Source organism: Phalangium opilio, unplaced genomic scaffold, assembly GCF_054372755.1.
Source record: "Phalangium opilio isolate 3A_F unplaced genomic scaffold, DU_Popi_V2 ptg000032l_1, whole genome shotgun sequence".
Taxonomy (NCBI): Eukaryota; Metazoa; Arthropoda; class Arachnida; order Opiliones; family Phalangiidae; genus Phalangium; species Phalangium opilio.
The window spans coordinates 10,680,617-10,700,151 of record NW_028324159.1 but is presented as its reverse complement, the minus strand read 5'-3'; the positions used below and the strand labels follow the sequence as shown (position 1 = coordinate 10,700,151).

The window sequence follows — 19,535 nt, the reverse complement described above, 5'->3', positions numbered from 1 at the left end:
ATCGTGTTTCTACGTCCAACATAGTCGCCATTTTTCTTAACGACGGAGATCCCAGCCAACGAAAGTTTTGGAACGAAAACCAAGGAGCATAGATACCACTACAATCTACTGTAAAGTTGTATGTCCATCAACAGGCTAGTCCTTTCTATGCGCAACGACAAAATCTTGTTGTTCGCGATTTTTACCATTAGCTCTATGGTTAGTTCCGTACTTTTCCCCAAAGGGGGTTATTATGAACTCCTGGTCACACTTAAAAGACTAGGGTATCGGATGCTAGAAATGTGTGACATCACATTTCTCTTTTATTTAACCGTGCTAAATTTATATTTTAACATCGTTTAAATTATTAACGCTTTCGTAATATACGTCATTTATAATACAATGTTGTAAAAAGCTATTTATTAACTAATGCCAATATATTAGGAGCAAGAAATAGTGGAATACGCTATGATCCTGTTAAGAGAAACTAAAAAATATTTGGCCATGATGTACAATACCAGGTTAGTTTGATTTTTAAGTTGTAGTATTTAGTGCAAGCAAAAATATCATATTCTAATTATAGATTTTTTGTACAGCATTCATCTTGAACCCGTTAACTACGAGTTTTTCCAGAACATGAACCCTAAAACTCCAAACTCACATGTAAGTTTTTCTAGTATATTATAATTCGTGACAGAGAACTTAATTTCCTATGACCAGTTTTCAAACTTCTCAAAGGGAGTATCTGTTTGCGTTCATTGCTTCTCCGAGTCCTAAAGCGTTGGTGATATGCAGGGATAATTTGTACGGGATTTACATGCGCAAGTCAAGAGAGTAGTAGTAAATACCTCTAAATGCTATGGGATCAGTTCAATTCTGTTCCATCAAATATCGCAGTACAGGTTTAATAAAGTTCTTTAAACAACACAAAAGCAGGGAGTGTGGCGCCAAGCTTCTGAGCGGCATAGTTTGAGGGAATACGACACATGTCGGCGATCCTACCCTATAGGTGCCGACTGTCCCGTGTCCGCCGGAGGTGACTTACCCCAATTCCACCTTCCGTCACCTCCAAAGTAAACCTCATTTCCTTCCCTGTTTACACACATACGACCTAGCGTCCCCCGACTCAGTGTTGGGCCGCGTAGGGTCTCACTCTCCATCAATTCTTCCTGGAGCACAAAGCCTCACGGCTATACGCTCTAAGTGTGGGTAGTAGGAAAAAAACCAAAAAAACAGCATTAAAGGTTGCTCTTGCTTGTTTTGTAGTCTTTTCTTTAACAAACAATTAATATAATGTGTTAAAAACATATTATGTCGGGGTATAAATGTGTTTCAATCATGTGGTTTCTTCTATTAAAGACACTCTCTAAGCAACCAACCGGGAAGAATTTCCGGTCTATGTAGACAGTAAATTTTAAATAGCGTTTGCACCTATTGGCATTTTTTTTATATTTAGGAAGAACTTTTTTTTAAACTATGAAAATCTCTAAAACGATTTCAAATTTGAAATTAATCGTAACCCTAAACTTTTACTGGTCTAGGATATGACGTTTTGGCAGGCTTGATGACTAGGGGTTTGCGGAGCCAACGTTGAGAATAATTCAAACAAACGACTTGCATAACGGTCACTTAGTGTTACCATAGGTTTAAAACGTATATTCCATAAGTATGACACTACCTTACTTTTTTGTGTTGAGGCTTACTGAGAGCTAGTTCGAAAGTGGCGCGAGAACTGACTATACTTGGTTTTGCAGTCCATCTTCCTAACCGACATCACTTCATTACAAGCTCTCAGTTAGCAGTGACAAACGTATGGGACATTTCTTATGATCTTATGGTGTAACTGTTATCATTCAAATTCAGTAACGAATTTTGAGTGTGTATTAAGAATAAACATTAAAGCGAACGTACAAGCATCTATATATAAGATGTTGCTGCTTTCATCCATTACAAATTATCCCTCCATTACATCAAAAGCGTTAGGATAAGTATGGAGAGTCTGCTCGCCGGGTAAAATTTCCACATAAAAAAATTGCTTATTTTGATGTTTAGGTCTTGAATAAATCAGTTATAGAATACTATCTCTTACAATTTAAAAAAATATTTGAATTTCAGAAAGTGGACTTTTTTATAACGCCATTTGAATTGTCACTATTGCCTAAATTGTACCCTTGGTGTCCCAGTCACGTATATGGCAGTAGCGACACCTACTTCTTTTCCAGAACACCTGAGAAGATTGTGAAAACTACATCTGAAGTCATCACTTTTCAAGCATCGGTAAGACACTTTATGCAGCATTTACCTTTACATAAAGTCGTTCAAAACATTTATAACACTTCATCTAAGGCAAACAGAAATACCAGAAAGTGAGGCTGTAAGGAAAGGGTTGTCTAAGTATGAGTCTCGTTGTCCCTCAGCCAAAGGAAAAAATATTTCTGGCCCCTGTGGTATACTAGGTGAAAATTAGCGGATGAATACCGAGTAGACAGGCCAACCGAAATACCTTTCCAAGGTTGGGACTACAAAAACTATCAATACAAACAATCAGAAATATTCTATCAATCAATATGCCTGAAAATTCCATCAGTTTTCGTCGAAGAGAGGAAAATTATAACGTAATATCAAAGTAGTGATCTGTTTGGTCGACCAAAAAAGACTAGGAAGAAAGACCTGGAGTACCTCTTAAAGGGTGGGTATCTTCCCATGGCGCAGAATTCCATTAGACCGAATTCCCATTAGACCGTATCCCGCCAATGTATTTAATAAATTTTGCCCAACGGCGGGTTTGGTATTTACAATTCAAACGACCCTATTTGTCGAATTAAGCGACCCCAAAAATGCTATGTAGTTTAATTTTTTATTAATGTCGTTTTTTAATGAACGTTGTAAATACATTTTTTCTGCCTTGGAAACGCCAATATTTGGTCTATTATAGTTGATATATATTATTTGTTCGGTGTGCTTAGTTCCCAGTTTGTTGAAATGGATCGTATAGCAAATAAAGGTGGATTTGTTTACGTGTATAACGGAAATTTATTTCGGCTTAATAAAAGCCTAGGCCAGTCCCGATTTTTTGTATGTAGAACCGGTGGTTGTAAAGTTAGAATGATTACTTTGGGTGAAGATATAACTCAGTCAGCTCCATCCAACTCACGCTCCGGATACTAAGGGTATGTTACAGCTAAAGCTAAAGAATCGATGATGAGAGCCATGCAGCAAGATGATACTAGAAAACGACCTCGGGAGGTTTTCAACACCGTGTGTTCTGAAGCTAGAAAACAGGCGCTGGAGGATGCATTGAGTGTAATGGAGGTTCGACCTGAGTTTAAATCCGTACGGTCAGCCCTTTACAGGGAAAAGAATAAGCGCTTACCAAATAATCCAGCCCACCGCCGAGATATAATACTTACTGAAGAATGGACGCGTCTTGCCGTTGGGGAACAGAGTGAGAACTTTTTACTTGTTGACGATGGAATAGATGACCGAATAATCGCTTTTGCCACTGATACGTTTATGAAAATCTTATGCCAGTCGTCATGTGTTTTTATGGACGGGACCCATTATGCCTGCCCAAGTCAGTTCGCCCAATTATATGTCCTTCACGGTTATTATAACGGTATAATGTTGCCACTTGTATATGCGTTACTTCCTGGACATTCGGCTGTGGTCTACAAGCGGTTTTTAAGCCTGGTCAAAGAAGCAGCTTCAGTTCGAGGATTTTCGTTTTCGCCCCCCAGTTTCCAAATTGATTTCGAGGCATCCATGATATCTTCTCTCAAGGTCGTTTTTCCGGATGCGATCATTCGAGGATGCCTATTCCATTATAGCCAGGCTATTTGGCGTGCCGCAAGTACAAAGGGGCTGTCGGTGGATTATAAACAGGACGATGTCGTTCGAAAAATGATTCGTCGATTGATGGCTTGGCTTTGGTTCCCGTTGAAGAACACACTGCACTTTGGATTGAAATAGAAAAGGATTGTCGTCATGAAAACCCTAATGTTGTTTTGTTTTTAAACTACTTTGTTGAGACTTGGATGGACAACTGCTTACACCCACCAGAAATGTGGAACCACTTCGGTAATTTTCAAATGCGAACGAATAACCACCTGGAAGGTTTTCATAACAAGTTAAATTTGAAATTTAACGCAAAGCCAGCACTATTTCTTTTTATCGAAGAAGTCCGAAAAATGCAAATTGAGTACACGAACCGCAAATTAGATAAAGACGCGGGAAAAAATGTGCACGAAGTTAGTTTAGCGTATAAAAATATCAACAAAAGATACAGCAATGCGGTTAATAATTATCATGAGAATGTTAAAAACCCATTGAAAAATAAAATAGAAATAGCCGTAAGGTTACTTGATTGTGTAGCTGGAAATTTCCACACTAAATGCTTATGTAAAAAGTAACATAATTAACATATGTAATTGTGCCAAATAAAATTGAATATAATAGCATTCAGAAAAAGTGAAAATTGGACTTGACTATTTGGGCATGGGTTAAACCTTAGGTTAGGATAGTAATATTTAATAAATCACTTAACAATGTTACGCCTTTTCCAAAATATTGATGTTTATCTTCATTGACTTCTCGAATAATATGCCTTTTCCAAAAAATTACGGTTAGGTTAGTAATGTTTTATAAATCACTTAACAATGTTACGCCTTTTCCAATATATTGATGTTTATCTTCATTGACTTTTCGAATAATATGCCTTTTCCAAGAAATTACGGTTAGGTTTGTTTAGGACGTCTCTTCCTCTTAGGAGCGGTTATACACTTCAAGTACAGTAAAACGGCTGGCTTAAAGTATTTTCGCGATAAATATAACATATAATAATAAATCAATATTAGCAATTGGTTTTATTATGTCATATTTTGCTGATTTATTACTATTTTGTTCTTATAATCCTTAGTTTTAAAATAATAATTTAGAAAATTTTTAGATCTTGTGTTCATTTTACGTAGGCCTTAAATTGTTTTAATTTTATTTAAATTTCATCGGGAAAACCCGAAGTGCGGGTTTTTCGGTGCAATGGGATTGTCCCACTGGGCAGAATCGTAAATCCGCCAAAGTGCGGGTTTTTCGGTCGAATGGTATTAGTTTCGGTTGATTGGGATTCGGCGCAATGGTAGTGAAGCTTAAAGGGTGTACTATGTAACCGGAGTTCCCGAAATAACAACCGCGATTCTAAAAAAAGAGCGGTTTTATGCAAAAATGCTAAATTGGAAATAGCGGCTGATGTTTGGGGAAACAGTAGTTGAAAAATTACTAGTCTTATAGTTTACTTCTCTATTTTGTATATAAAAAACCATAACCTATCAAGTACAACCCAGCCTAACCTTTACTGTCAAGTACAAACGAACCTAAGCTTACCTATCAAGCACAACTAAAACTGGCCTAATTAACCTTACCAGACTTAATATTCCTTTAGTTCAAATAACTCAAATTACACCATCATAAACGACTATTGCTTTTTAGCCACATCGTAGTATAGGATAGGGTCTTAGTTTGACCCGAGCCGTAGTAGTTGTAGTAGTGGTCGGGGTTGTCGCTTTCGTTACCGTTAGATTTTAGCTTAAAAGAAATTCGATAGTACCCCACTCATAGGGGGAGCTGAGCTCGGTTAGAGATTTTATTTTAATTAAAATGCTTTTTGGTCGCAGCCGGGATTCGAACCCGCGTCGCTCACGCAGTAGTAACACACCACTGTACCACGATGGCTAGACAGAAGCGGCTAGTTTTCTTCCTCTAAGCTATCTCTAAAGGGTCGGGAATGAGGGAGGGCTCTATTTATAGTACAAACGAACCTAAGCTTACCTATCAAGCACAACTAAAACTGGCCTAATTAACCTTACCAGACTTAATATTTCTTTAGTTCAAATAACTCAAATTACACCATCATAAACGACTATTGCTTTTTAGCCACATCTTAGTATAGGATAGGGTCTTAGTTTGACCCGAGCCGTAGTAGTTGTAGTAGTGGTCGGGAATGTCGCTTTCGTTACCGTTAGATTTTAGCTTAAAAGAAATTCGATAGTACCCCACTCATAGGGGGAGCTGAGCTCGGTTAGAGATTTTATTTTAATTAAAATGCTTTTTGGTCGCAGCCGGGATTCGAACCCGCGTCGCTCACGCAGTAGTAACACACCACTGTACCACGATGGCTAGACAGAAGCGGCTAGTTTTCTTCCTCTAAGCTATCTCTAAAGGGTCGGGAATGAGGGAGGGCTCTATTTATAAGTGGGGTTTGATACTTTTGAAATTGTGTTTTGGTCTTTATATTTCTTTTCTTTATATTTAAGTGCTTATTAAATAGATAAGGATGTGGCTACTATTAAGACCCAGCCCTTGGGCCATCTTGTTAAATCCCGGTTTGGGGAACCACGGTAATGAGAACCACTATTATGGGGTTCGCTCATATGATTATTCCCCATCTTAAGTATTATGCTGCCCACCAGGGAAAGCCTTCATTCCTCTTAGTTCCCCACTTTCTTTAATTCAATTTCTCTTTCGCAAACTACATTTTTAAAGTCAATAATTAGCGCATGTCGATAAGGTAATGGATTAAATAGCGCTATTTTTCTGAACTTCTTAAGGTTTCAATAATGATTCCATCTGTTTTGATTGTAACATCGTTAATCTGGATGATACCGAGCTACATCTATGAACCGAAGATGACTCATACCAATAACAGGAAGACATCCAAATCCTTCTCATACTCGATATGCGACACTAGTTGGAGATTTTTGTGCTTCTTTTTCTCCGAACGTTAGTATTAGTTTCATGAAAGCCATAATCGCTAATGCAAACCATTTTTGGAGCTTAAAATTTTTTTTTGGTTTTGCGATAATTAAAACCGTTTCTGAGATAATATCCTATAAGCTATTTTGGGCGTAAAAGTTCTTGTTTTGTAAGTCGTCTACGGATACTATAAACTCTCTAGAAAAATTGGACTCTTTGTCGATGTAAAGTCAACAGCACTAGCTAGGGCATATTGGGATAATACTTTAAAATAATTCGTTAATTTCAAATTGCTAATGAAACAATAAACGAAATGCGTTTTCATAACGAAAAAGCTGTTTTAAATTTTCAGTGAGTGGTTACGTGAAAAATAGAAACTGTTAACTTTATTTTAATGCTCGTCTTTCGTTGTTACTCCAACAAAATTATTTTATGAAAGAAACAAATTTAAAATGGTGTTAATTAATTCATAAGTTTACCAGAATGTTTACCGACCCTTGTTCAATATTTTCAGCTATGCTTGGAAACCCGATTTTGACATCGAGGCGAATAATTCTCGGTTTCTGGTCTACCTTCATACTTTTCTTCGTTATTGTGCTGGGAAGTACCATGAAATCTGAATTTTCGTCAATCGAATACATTAAAGTGGATACTTTAGTTTAGAAGACTTGATCGAACAAAAGGATCTTCATGGGCTTTTCGTTGAGAACTCACAGGAGATTCGCTATTTGAAAACCCAGGTAATAATACATATCCGAGGTACCAAATCTTTCATTTCTTAACAAACTCAAGTTTTGAAATTTCGATCGTAGATCCTAACCAAAGAAGCGCAAGAAATATAAGCTCCCAAGATTTTACCCTAATCCTAACCATACGTAAAATAAAGAACAATGAAAATGAAACTCGTTAAGAGAGGTTAATCCAAAGCCGATAGGTTTAAACATAAAACAGTAACATCCTTTTAGAGTGGTTCACCAATTGTACATGCCATTTTCACGCCACTACCCTTGTTTACGAATTTTGCGCTGCGAAAATACTTATTATTTTTATGTCACTTATGACCGAACGAAAAAGAAAAAGATCAAATATTCTATTCTAGGAGAGCGGTCGCTCTCTTAGATAAGACTTGATACTGCCTCTAATGCTAAAGGAGGGTTTTTTGATTGACCGTAACTTTTTTCGTATTGTGTTCGCAGCTTTGAAATTTTGCCAGTGAACTAAAATTTGGGCCCTAATTATGTGGTTAAAATTTCAAAGAGATCCAACTAATAGTTAATTCTATAAAGAATAAAGTTGTTAAGGCTGGTTTTAGAATCCATAAAATGAATCCGACATTTGGCAAAAAATACTATTGTCGCGCCCAAGTAAGAACCAACATTCAAATATCGCGCCAAATATCGCACCGCGCCCAAGTAAGAACCAACATTCAAATATCGCGCCAAATATCGAACCAAAGGCGCCAAAGCACACCAACGCCATCTCACGGCCAAACACAGGATGGAAAACCCGACCCAAGAAACCAGCGCCTAGTCGCGGGGTATAAAAGGCGAGGAAAGGCCGAGAGAAATCGTCTTTCGCCTCGGAGCCTCATCCGACCCGGGATAGTAGAGCTGTAAAAGCTTAGCCCGCTAGGTAACCGAAACCAGGACGTAACTAGCTGATAAAGCTTGCCCTGGCTAGGTTAAGAGTCTCCCCGACGAATACGTCTCCGCTTGCGGCTGCCTAAACTCGCGTTCTCCGGCAATCAGTTAAATAATTTATCTGTATAATTTCAAGTGAATAAATAAACCTAAGTCTTGTTTTTACCAAATACCCTCTGTGTCATTTCCTACTCTGACAACTGGTGGAGGCGCGGGGCAACGATCGTACCGAGCTCCCGTCTATGCAGGACAACAGCCCCGACGCCGTACCATCTAACGAAATAACCACGTCGCCCGCGAACTCAACCGATACCGAGATTTACACTCCACCGGGGTCTCTCATTGACATCCCATTGACTCAGCGCTACTCTAGACGTGGGCTTCACTTAGCTCCCGAATTCACCGGTATCCAATTACCGCCAAGGAAAAAGGCGCTACCGCGGACAAATCGCTCTCCCGGCAACATGGCTTCCGCCGCCGATATAGCCGCCGCTGTTACAGCTGCCCTAAACGCTCTCCATATTCAACGCACGTTACCAACGTTCGATCCGGCAAACCAAGATGTGAACGACTTTATCACAATCTTTGAGCAACGGACAGCCGGTCAAAGTGACGCGGATCGTATCGCGTCATTACCATCCGTTTTCCAAGGGAAGTCCCTCGCTTGGTACTCAACACAAATCCGCATTACCGCGATCACACCACGAACCACCTGGGATGAATGGAAGAAAGCCCTAGTCGGCAATTCCCCGGAACCGACCCCATCAAATATTACCGGGACACGATGACGCTGTGCTCCCTTGCTAATCCCTCTATGGCTGACTCGGAAAAAATCAACTTTCTCCTTCGAGGTCTCCTCCCCGAGCTCCGTGATAAATTGGTCTTGATGTGTCCAACCAATCCCCAGAATTTCCTAAACAAATTACACCTATTACACTCGGTCGAGCCTTCGACCTCAACTAGTCCCCGTAGTACCGATGGGAAGATTCTCGAGCTCGTCACTGCGCTCGCCGCCAAAACTGCTAGCCAGGCCCCACCAGTAGTCGCCCCGGCTCTGTATCAGACCGCTTCTGATGGAGATCTCAGTAACTTGCGCCGTGAAATACAAGCAATACGCCGCGAGTTGGATCACTTCCGGGATCAACCGCGCCGTCGAGAACCAAGCCCTGCCGCCCTCTCGTGTTACACGTGCAGACGAAAAGACCATTATGCGTCTTACTGTAGAGAAAGGGCCCAGCCAAGAGAAGATCGCTACCCTTCGGGCAACCGAGCCACGTCACCATACCGCTACGGTGCGGACTCTAGGGATAATCGAAACCGCTCACCTTCCCGTTCGTACCGGGATCCTAACGATAGGGCCAGAAGCCCCTCCCCACACACGCCAAACAGCGCTTCAGCAGACTGGCGTCGAGGTCGCAGCCCTTCCCCACACCCAAACGGACGCTTCCAGCCTAACTCGGGAAACGGAACTCGGCGGTGGTAAACGAGGGTACCGCGCCGCCTACCCTTGTGTCCTACCCTCTCCTTCTAAGCTCGCCAAACAAATTTGTATCCCTACCCGCTACCATCAACAAAAGAAAATTAACATTAATAATAGACTCTGGTAGCACAAAAAATATCGTTAACCCTAATATCGTCAAAGCCCTCGGACTACCTGTGCAATCAGCGGGGTCCGTTCGGTTACGGGTTGCTGACGGGACGCTAATCACCTCGCTCGGAATTACCAGAATGAACATCCAAATCGGCCAGGCACTATACCCTGTCGAGGCCCTTATAATCGACAATTTCGAATATGAAATCCTCATGGGGTTGGAATTCTGCGACTCAAACGGAGTGGAGATAAGTTTTAAAACTCGCGCGGTCACAATCGGCAACGACTCGTTCCCTCTACCGGACTCTCTCTTTGACTCTGCCAACCTAGTTCAAAACGCCACCGACATTACGATCCCCCCATCATCCGAATTAGCCCTGGAAGTAATGGCCAGTCAAATCTCTGGGTCATATATGATTGAGCCCCTCCTGTCAAGTTACCAACGATATGGGTTACTCATCTGTAAAACCCTCACGTCATTTCGGAACGGCCGAGCCCTGATTCGAGTAGCCAACCCTCACCGGCAAAGTATTATCCTTCCTCGCAACACTAAACTGGCTAAGGCCCACGAGGTCCTCGAACTCTATCTACTAAACCCGGAGCCACCCTCGCAAGAGACTAGCCTTCCGGATAACTTGGACATCGGAACGCAACTTAGCCCCCCGCAGCATGAACAACTTAAGCTACTACTACGACAGTATTCCGCCGTCTTCTCGCAGTTTGAGTGAGATATTGGTCGGACCTCCTTGATCAAGCACCAGATTAACACGGGCGATGCCGCCCCGGTTCGTTCCCAGCCGTACCGTAAATCTTTCAAGGAACGGGAGGTTTTAAAAGACGAAGTAAACAAGCTTCTAGCGAACGGCCTCATCCAGGAATCCTGTAGTCCTTGGGCCGCTCCGGTGATCCTTATCAAAAAACGTGACGGCACATGGCGATTTTGCGTGGATTGGCGCAAACTTAACAGCGTAACCAAAAAAGACGTTCATTCACTCCCGCGTATCGACGACACTTTAGACCGGCTTGCTGGCTCCACATTGTTCACAACTCTGGATCTAGCCTCCGGCTACTTCCAGGTAGAACTAGACGACGCCGCCAAAGAAAAAACAGCTTTTGTAACGCCGGATGGGCAATACGAATTCAACGTTTTGGGAATGGGATTGTGCAACGCGCCGGCTACCTTCCAGCGTTTAATGTATAAAACTCTTGGTAGTTTGATGTGGCAAATCACGATGGCATACCTAGACGATATAATTATCTTCTCCCGCTCGTTTGACTCCCACCTTCAACATCTTCATCAAGTCCTGACATGTCTTCGTGAAGCCAATCTAAAGATCAACCCGAGCAAATGCTCGTACGCCAAACCCCGTATTCGCTACCTGGGTCATGTCATCGACGGTAATGGTATATCCCCGGATCCTCGTAACCTCGAGGCCGTGTCCAAGTTCGCGGTTCCAAGAAACCTTAAACAGGTCCAGCAATTCTTGGGCTTAGCAGGCTACTATCGCCGCTTTATTGAAAACTTCGCCGGCACAGCTAAACCACTAACAGAGCTAACAAAAAAGGAGAACCCATTCATCTGGTCCCAAGAAGCTGATGACGCTTTCCAATACCTTCGCGTCCGTCTTGTCTCAGAACCTATCGTCCAACACCCCCAGTGGGATCATCCGTTTGAGATCCACACTGATGCTTCCGCCTATGGTATCGGTCCCATTCTTAAACAACGCATCAATAACATCGAACGAGTAATCGCGTACGCCAGTCGACTCTTAAACGCGGCCGAGCGCAACTACAGCTCTACCGAGCGAGAATGCTTGGCAATCGTTTTCGGGGCCAACAAATTCCGCCCTTACGTCTACGGACATCCACTCTCGATAGTCACAGACCATCATGGATTATGCTGGTTGACTTCTGTAAAGAACCCTAATGGTCGACTAGCCCGGTGGTCTCTAACCCTGCAAGAATTTAACCCCACTATTCGGTACAAAAGCGGGCGTAAGCACCTCGATGCAGATGCTCTCTCTCGAGCTCCAGTCGATGAAGCTCCTACCGTGCACGATTCTCTCCTAACCGGGAATGCTACCGACTCGCTCGACCTCACTCAATACGACATTCCGGCCTTACAACGCAAGGACAAATTTATGTTAGAAATCATCCAATTTTTCGAACAAAAGCCTTTAAAGGCCCCCAAACAACTCATTAAGGCTGCCCGCTGTTTCGAACTGTCAAACGGTCTCTTACTTCGCCGAGTCAAAACCGAAGAGGGTCTCCGGTCCGTTCTCGTAGCACCCAAGGAAATCAGGGATGCCATCTTGTTCGCCCTACACGATGACGTCACGGCTGGCCACCTCGGACTCCATCGTACGTGGCAACGTATCCGGAAGCGATTCTTCTGGCCTAAGATGCTGGCCTGTGTTACAAACTACGTCCACTCTTGTATACCGTGTCAACAACAAAAATATACCCCGGGAAACCCGCCGGGCTCCTCCAACCGATCCCGCCCACCATTAAACCGTTCGAACGAGTTGGTTTGGATAAACTCGGTCCATTTCCACAATCCCACGATGGAAACGTACACATCGTTGTCTGCACCGATTACTGCACCCGCACAGTGGTAGCCAAGGCCATCCCCCGAGGAACCGCAGAAGAAATAGCACAGTTCTTTACCAAGGATGTTATCCTAAAGTACGGCGCCCCACGGGAATTAATCACAGACCGGGGAACCGAAAATGTAAACAAACTCATGACTGAGATAAATAAACTTTTCTCCGTCCACCACAAACGAACCACTGCATACCACCCTCGCACGAATGGGCTCGTAGAGAGGTTTAATAAAACCCTCGCCGACATGATGGCACAATACGTTTCAACCAACCACAAAGATTGGGATAGGTTCCTACCCTTTCTAGTTTTTGCATACAACACTTCCGTACACTCGGTTACCGGTTACTCCCCGTTCGTACTGCTGCACGGTTACGAAGCAGACCTGCGATTGGACGCCGCCCTGCAACTCCCCTCCTCAACCATACAGAGTCAGCACGGCTTCGAACACATCCTCTACGCTCAACGAGCTCGGTCCCTTGCCGCTGAACGCCACGCCATCGCCCAACAGAAAGACAAGGAACGCTTCGACCTCCGCCGACGGGAAGCGCACTACAAGGAGGGAGATCTCGTTTTCATCAAAACCCCCCGTCGTGTTCCAGGTCTTTCGGAAAAATTGCTCCACCAATATGCGGGTCCGTACCAAATCCTACGTCAAACAGCCGAAAACAACTACGAAGTTCGTACTTCAGATGGCAGCAGAACAGATATTGTTTCAGTAGAAAGGATGAAGCCCTACTTCAGGAGAGAAAGGTCTTTGGACAGCCGTCGTCAAATCCGCTTCAAAGACAACCCGTCGATTCGCCAGTACTCGCCAGACGACCCTCCATACCTTCTCTCCCCCCAGCGCTCTGACCCCCTCTCTACCCCTCTCTCGGACGTTCGGTCCACTCCGGTCGCTACACCTCCCCCGGCTGATTCCCCCCCCCTATGTCCAAGAAAACATCCCTCCGTCGTTCGACCCGAAGGCGAACCAGTCCAGATCGGTTTTCCCCTAACAACTAACCTTGTTTTTTCTCGCCGCAGAACAACAACCGGCCATTTTTATCCCAGTCACTCTCGTCGTCGCCCTCGTGTATCGTCCATTTCTCCTTTACCGTCCGCCATTTTATCGCTCTACGTTTACCGTCCGTGATGAAACCCTCGGCCTAGCGACGCAATGCCCGTTTTAGGAACCAAGTTCGCGACCTAGTAACTACTGCCCCTCTGCACCCACGTGTTCTTCAACGGATGGAGAAACGAGACCGCCGAAATCAACGCCGCCTTCAACGCCGGATGGGAACCTCAACAGACGCCGCCATTTCAACTCCGATGATCTCATCAAGCCCTACTCCCGCCGAGGCCCCGCTAGAATCCGACTTTATCACCGGCTACATCTCCGACTCCGACGCCGTTAGCCTTCCGGACGACGAGCGGGTTCCCGACGCTATACCCGGCAAGGCCTACGCACCGGCCGCCGATCGCCGAGACGGCTCTTGTTCCGAGGGGGAGCTGTCGCGCCCAAGTAAGAACCAACATTCAAATATCGCGCCAAATATCGCACCGCGCCCAAGTAAGAACCAACATTCAAATATCGCGCCAAATATCGAACCAAAGGCGCCAAAGCACACCAACGCCATCTCACGGCCAAAAACAGGATGGAAAACCCGACCCAAGAAACCAGCGCCTAGTCGCGGGGTATAAAAGGCGAGGAAAGGCCGAGAAAAATCGTCTTTCGCCTCGGAGCCTCATCCGACCCGGGATAGTAGAGCTGTAAAAGCTTAGCCCGCTAGGTAACCGAAACCAGGACGTAACTAACTGATAAAGCTTGCCCTGGCTAGGTTAAGAGTCTCCCCGACGAATACGTCTCCGCTTGCGGCTGCCTAAACTCGCGTTCTCCGGCAATCAGTTAAATAATTTATCTGTATAATTTCAAGTGAATAAATAAACCTAAGTCTTGTTTTTACCAAATACCCTCTGTGTCATTTCCTACTCTGACACTATATTCTTCCATAGAGGTAACATGGAATTTTTTTGAAAAATGACCTTAATTGCGCATGTGTATAAAGAAAACTATTCATTCGTTACGTTTGGGAACCATCTTAAATGAAAGATAACAGTCCATAGATGTGCCTTCCCTTAAATTCATTAAGATAAATTAAGTTTAAGTATTGATTTTTATCATTATTAACACATACTTTGACTTACGTTGTTTTCGGTATTGGAATTACGGCGTTTTACCACTGTTAGAGCCACGCATTTTAGCCCTAATTTTTTATATTGGACTTACGACGTTTTTGTCGTTATTCACGCCGTAACTTCCCGTAAGAGGGACTTTAGCTAGAAAAAAAACATGGCGTTTGAGCTCTCTCGGTTAAAACCAAAATTTTGGAATTAGAATTAGGTCGTGGCTAATTAGGTATGATTTTTATTACTTTCATAACAAAAAACATCTTTGAAATTTAATAAAATTAATTTTAAATTTAAATGTCAACAGAATATTTTATTATTAAACAATTTCGCTAAGCCTCGGTCAAGGTAACGTTGTGTAATGTTGATTTTCTACTTGTCTAATTTGTCTTCTCATCATCAACTTCAGTTATTTGGGATAAAAGAATACTGTCGGTAGGTTCAAATAAATTATAAACAAATTAATTATTAATCAATTACTACATTGTTATCTGTGAGAGCTGAGAGATATTAATAATCGAAAATGTCTTGATTAGAACCAAGCTTAATGATCAAACCTCCGTTCATTAAACGTTAGTGATAACTTTCAAGGTAAATATTGACGAAGAGAACTGTACAGATTCTTTCATTTAACAAATTTTTATATTTATATTATTAAATTCAAATTCTGTATTAAAGGTGGAAACGATTGGTGATTATTGGATCTTTAACATGCATTCCCAATTTTTGACATATGAACGTAGCTTTTGTGGTTTTAGGTTGCGTTTTTTAAAGACGTTAGTAACACTATTTTGATTAATTAAATGCTATTAATTTTAATTTATGTTAAATATGTAACACTGTTCAGTGTTGCAGTGGTTTTTACTACTAAGCCTATTTAAAGAAGTAAAAATTTCTGAAATTATCGTTGGTAAATATGAAAGGAACGCAAGTCCACGTTACCAAAAATGGTTTCAAACTTACACTCATGGGTCGTGAATTAAGGGGATCCAAATCTCAGGCTTCTTATTTTATAACGCTTTTAGCCTTTTACGTTTAATTAATACCAATTCTTTTTAAATATGTAACACAATTTTTTATTAGGTTTCTGAAAAATTATCGGAGCTTAATATTTTCGATATACGAACATAGCTCTGCTTGATTGAGGTTGCGGTTTTTTAAAAACGTTTATAACACTATTTTGTTTAATTAAATGGTATTAATTTTGGTTTTTGTTAAATATGCACCACAGCTACGTCGCATAGAAGTAATAAACATTAAATCAGCTGATTTGATCAGGCATTGCCGCCTCTATTGTATAGCCGTAGGCCCGTAGAGGAGAGGTAAACAAATACCGGGCTGCCAGGCTGTCTCTTGCACAACAGAGATGGCCATTCTCGCTTACGATAAATGTTTCCTTGTCAAATGAATCTCAAGCTTTGTTTCAAAGAACTGATGTAAAATGAGGCAGCTATTTAGAATTTCAAATTCAATAAAATTTAAGAAATGTTTTTAATTTCTTTTATTTCTTAAGAAATTTTAAAAAAGTTTTAAAATAAGGAGGGGAAAAAACATTAAAATGAACAAAAAATTAAAAAAAACGGTTCACAGAAAGTTATTTTTCTTCAAAATAATTTTTGAACCTACGTAAAATAAAATCTCAACATTATTATTGTTGCAATAAAAGTGAAATTATATTTAAGTAAAAAAAATTATCCGTGACTTGCATTAAGAAAAATTAATTTTTTTTTTTAAATTTTTGAGTTTTCCTCGGTGGAGGTTTCATTGGCCGGGGTCGGGGTTTCAGATGGCCGGGGTCGGGGTTTCAGATGCCTCCATTTCTTCGCCTTCTTTTTTTTCCTCTTCGGGCTTTTTTTCGTCTACTTTTTAAACAATATAACTTAATTAACATGACCTTAGATTAATTTCCTAAAGCCCAGTATTTAAGATTGGTGAAAAATACCGGTTCTGAAAAACTGGGGTAAGTCTAATAATTCAAACAAAGCCAGAGAATTTTAAAATAAGAATTTAACAAAGTCTGAGAAAAGTCAGGAAATCTTAAGCATTTATATTAAGTAAGGTAAAAGTCAGAGATCACCGAAATCACACGGCTCTTAAATGTTTTACCCTGGATAAAGAATGTGAGCGAGGAAATTCGTTTTCGCTCTATAGGGTAGGCAACTCCTTATCTCGAACGATAGCTTATTCTGTATATACTCTCTTCCAGTATCGCTTGTCATAACGCGCAAAGTTAGGTCTCTATGTAACCTAGCGTTGTGCGTGCTAAAAAAGACGAAAAGCTTTAGGGTTCTTTGGATTTAAAATTTTTTAGCTCGAATGCACACCTCTAGGTCTAGTTTCAAATACGTGTGAAATTGTACGTATTTGAAACTAAGGCCTAGAGGTCTGTCCATTCGAGCTAAAAAACTCTCTTAAATTTAAAATCCTGAAGTTTTTCGTCTCTTGTCAGCACACACAAAGCTAGGTTGCATAGAGTCCTAGCTTTGCGCGTGCTGACAACCGATGCTGGAACAGAGAATATACAGAATAAGCTGTTCCTCGAGATAGGCAGTTGAATATCCTATAGTGTGAAAAAACTTCCTCAATCGCCTTCTTTATCTATGGATTCTACGTTAAACATTCATAAAATGAGTTTTAAACGCGTACGTCTACTAATATCGCCATAAGTTTATAAGATATGTTCCATAAGTATGATACTTCATATACTTCGTAATGTTAGAGGCTTACTGAGAGCTAGTTCGAGAACGACGCGAAAATTTAATTCATGCGGTTTTGCACTTCAACCTCCTATTTAATCTGTACAAAAGCTTTTGACAGCGCCTCATTAGGCGTCGCTTTACGATAATCAGACGTTTCGCCTACGTCTTTTATGACAAGCTCTCAGTAACTAGTGACAAACTTATGTTACATATCTTATAAACTTACGGTATCACAAATGCTTAGATTTAAAACATTAACAGTTGCGTCTAAACACGTGAAGACCCACGGAAAATTTCATATAGATATTTTCTTAACCTACTTTTTGAATTTTTGCAATTACGGGCAATATGCCCCGGTTGTTTGCACATGTAGCAAATTCTTTTCCCCTTACCGCCTCGTAAACCACCCCTTCCTCCACCTCGTCCACCACCCCTTCCTCTCAGGGCCGTCACCAGAGGGGGGTCCAGGTGGGCCCGGCCCACTCTGCAAATGGTTGGGCCCTCCCTGTGAAATTCGTGGGGGAAAAATATTTGAATAGCTGGCCCTAAATATACTTTTGGTAGAAGACAGAACAACTAATTTCTACAATAAAATGTTAAATTTGATGTGACTGATGTGACGTCTTGGAATTTTTAAAAGTTATTGCAATTCTACTATAGAAGCTTAGAAGATTCGTACCAAATTACCATTTTCACTAGGAGAATGAACTATTACCTGGAAGGAGGAGGGCACAAAAAACCTGCCTTTTGTCCTCCAGGCAACTTTTATTCCTTGTGTGAATGGTATGAATCCTCCATGTGTGAAAAGCAGCTATATCAGGCTGAGAAATAAGCAATTTTTTTAAACTGGAGCTGTGGCCAGTAGAGCCATGGTATTTAAAAGCTGGTCACTTACAATCTTTAACCTTCAAAATCAGGCTTTTATATTTAATGGTCAAATTTAAACAAATTATATTTTCTTGACAATATGTGCTTATCTGATCCATATGCACTTTGAAAGGTTAAAATATCAAAACAGACAAATTGGAGGTAGTTTTTAAACAAATCTCTTAGTGTACAAATCAGAATCGTATTATCGTCGTTATCATCCCTTCGAGAAAGAAATGTTCCGAATCCGAAATTCGGCGGATGCAGCTGTTAGTGAATCGTGGCAGCGAGTAAATATTGTGCGGCTGGACAGTGCAGTCAAATTGAATAGTTGCGTGGATAGCCGTCTATTTTAGACATCAGTTGTAAAACCCATTTAAAACCGAAACCCGCTTTAAGATCTAAACAGAAAGGAGCTATTATCCCTCATGGGCCTTAGTCTTGACAAGATTCTTTTCGCCTAAACCTATGAGCCATGGTCATGATGGTGAGTCCCGTATTTCAAGCTCGATATGCAGTACAAATGATGGTAAACAGGGTTCGAACACGACCTGGAAATCCTGGATATGTCAGGGAAATTTAAAATGTGCCTAAAAGTTCAGGGAAAAGTCAGGGAAATTGAAAATGGACCTTAAAAGTCAGGGAAAAATATATTGGATGGAAATTGAAAGTCTGGAAAAGAGTATAAGGGTGACCAGAAAAAGTATTATGTGAGATATGACCAAATTCGCGGAGCTCGCGTCGCTCGCTCCGGTTATGATTGATTTACTTAGATGAAGTTAGATTTAAAGAAATAGTTGGCTTATTTTTATAACAATAACAACTCGTGCAAAAATTATTCGAATGAATTTAGATTTGTTTTCATATATATACGCCATGTAAGTTATTGCAAATGGTCAGGGAAATTTGTGGACTTTAGTCAGGGAAAACCTTGAAAAGTCTGGGAATTTTATTCCAAAAATTTTGTACGAACCCTTTTGTAATGAAATCACGGAAATTCACAAAGTAGCCTGTACGGTAGGACTTCACTTTGCGATACCCCATAAACTAAATATTGTTTCTGACTAATTAGATCACGGGGAGTTCATAAAAAATACTGAAAAAATTCCTAGCACGTGCACGTATTTTTGTAAAAAAAATTGAAAATTTGAAAATTCATGAGACTAAAGGCATTCTGCACCCAAGATTGCAATAAAAGTAAGCGGGACTTAACAAATTGAAGGACTGGCGACGGTAATATAACTA

The 19,535-nt window shown here is 41.3% G+C and overlaps 1 protein-coding gene and 1 long non-coding RNA gene across 3 annotated transcripts; both read left to right on the top strand.

Moving 5' to 3' along the window:
- The first annotated feature begins 3,180 nt into the window (after positions 1–3,180).
- LOC149686157 (uncharacterized) lies at positions 3,181–3,948 on the top strand. Its single transcript, XM_089871090.1, has one exon. It carries the CDS (start codon positions 3,181–3,183, stop codon positions 3,946–3,948), a length of 768 nt encoding a protein of 255 aa, XP_089727216.1.
- Positions 3,949–14,881: 10,933 nt separating this feature from the next.
- LOC149686156 (uncharacterized) lies at positions 14,882–16,196 on the top strand. 2 transcript variants are annotated; one of them, XR_016384122.1, is made up of 6 exons: positions 14,882–14,953; positions 15,032–15,159; positions 15,261–15,315; positions 15,403–15,500; positions 15,808–15,870; positions 15,956–16,196. It is a non-coding gene; the product is annotated as an uncharacterized LOC149686156 (long non-coding RNA). The 2 variants fall into 2 exon arrangements; XR_016384121.1 differs by having other exon boundaries at positions 15,403–15,870.
- Positions 16,197–19,535: the final 3,339 nt, after the last annotated feature.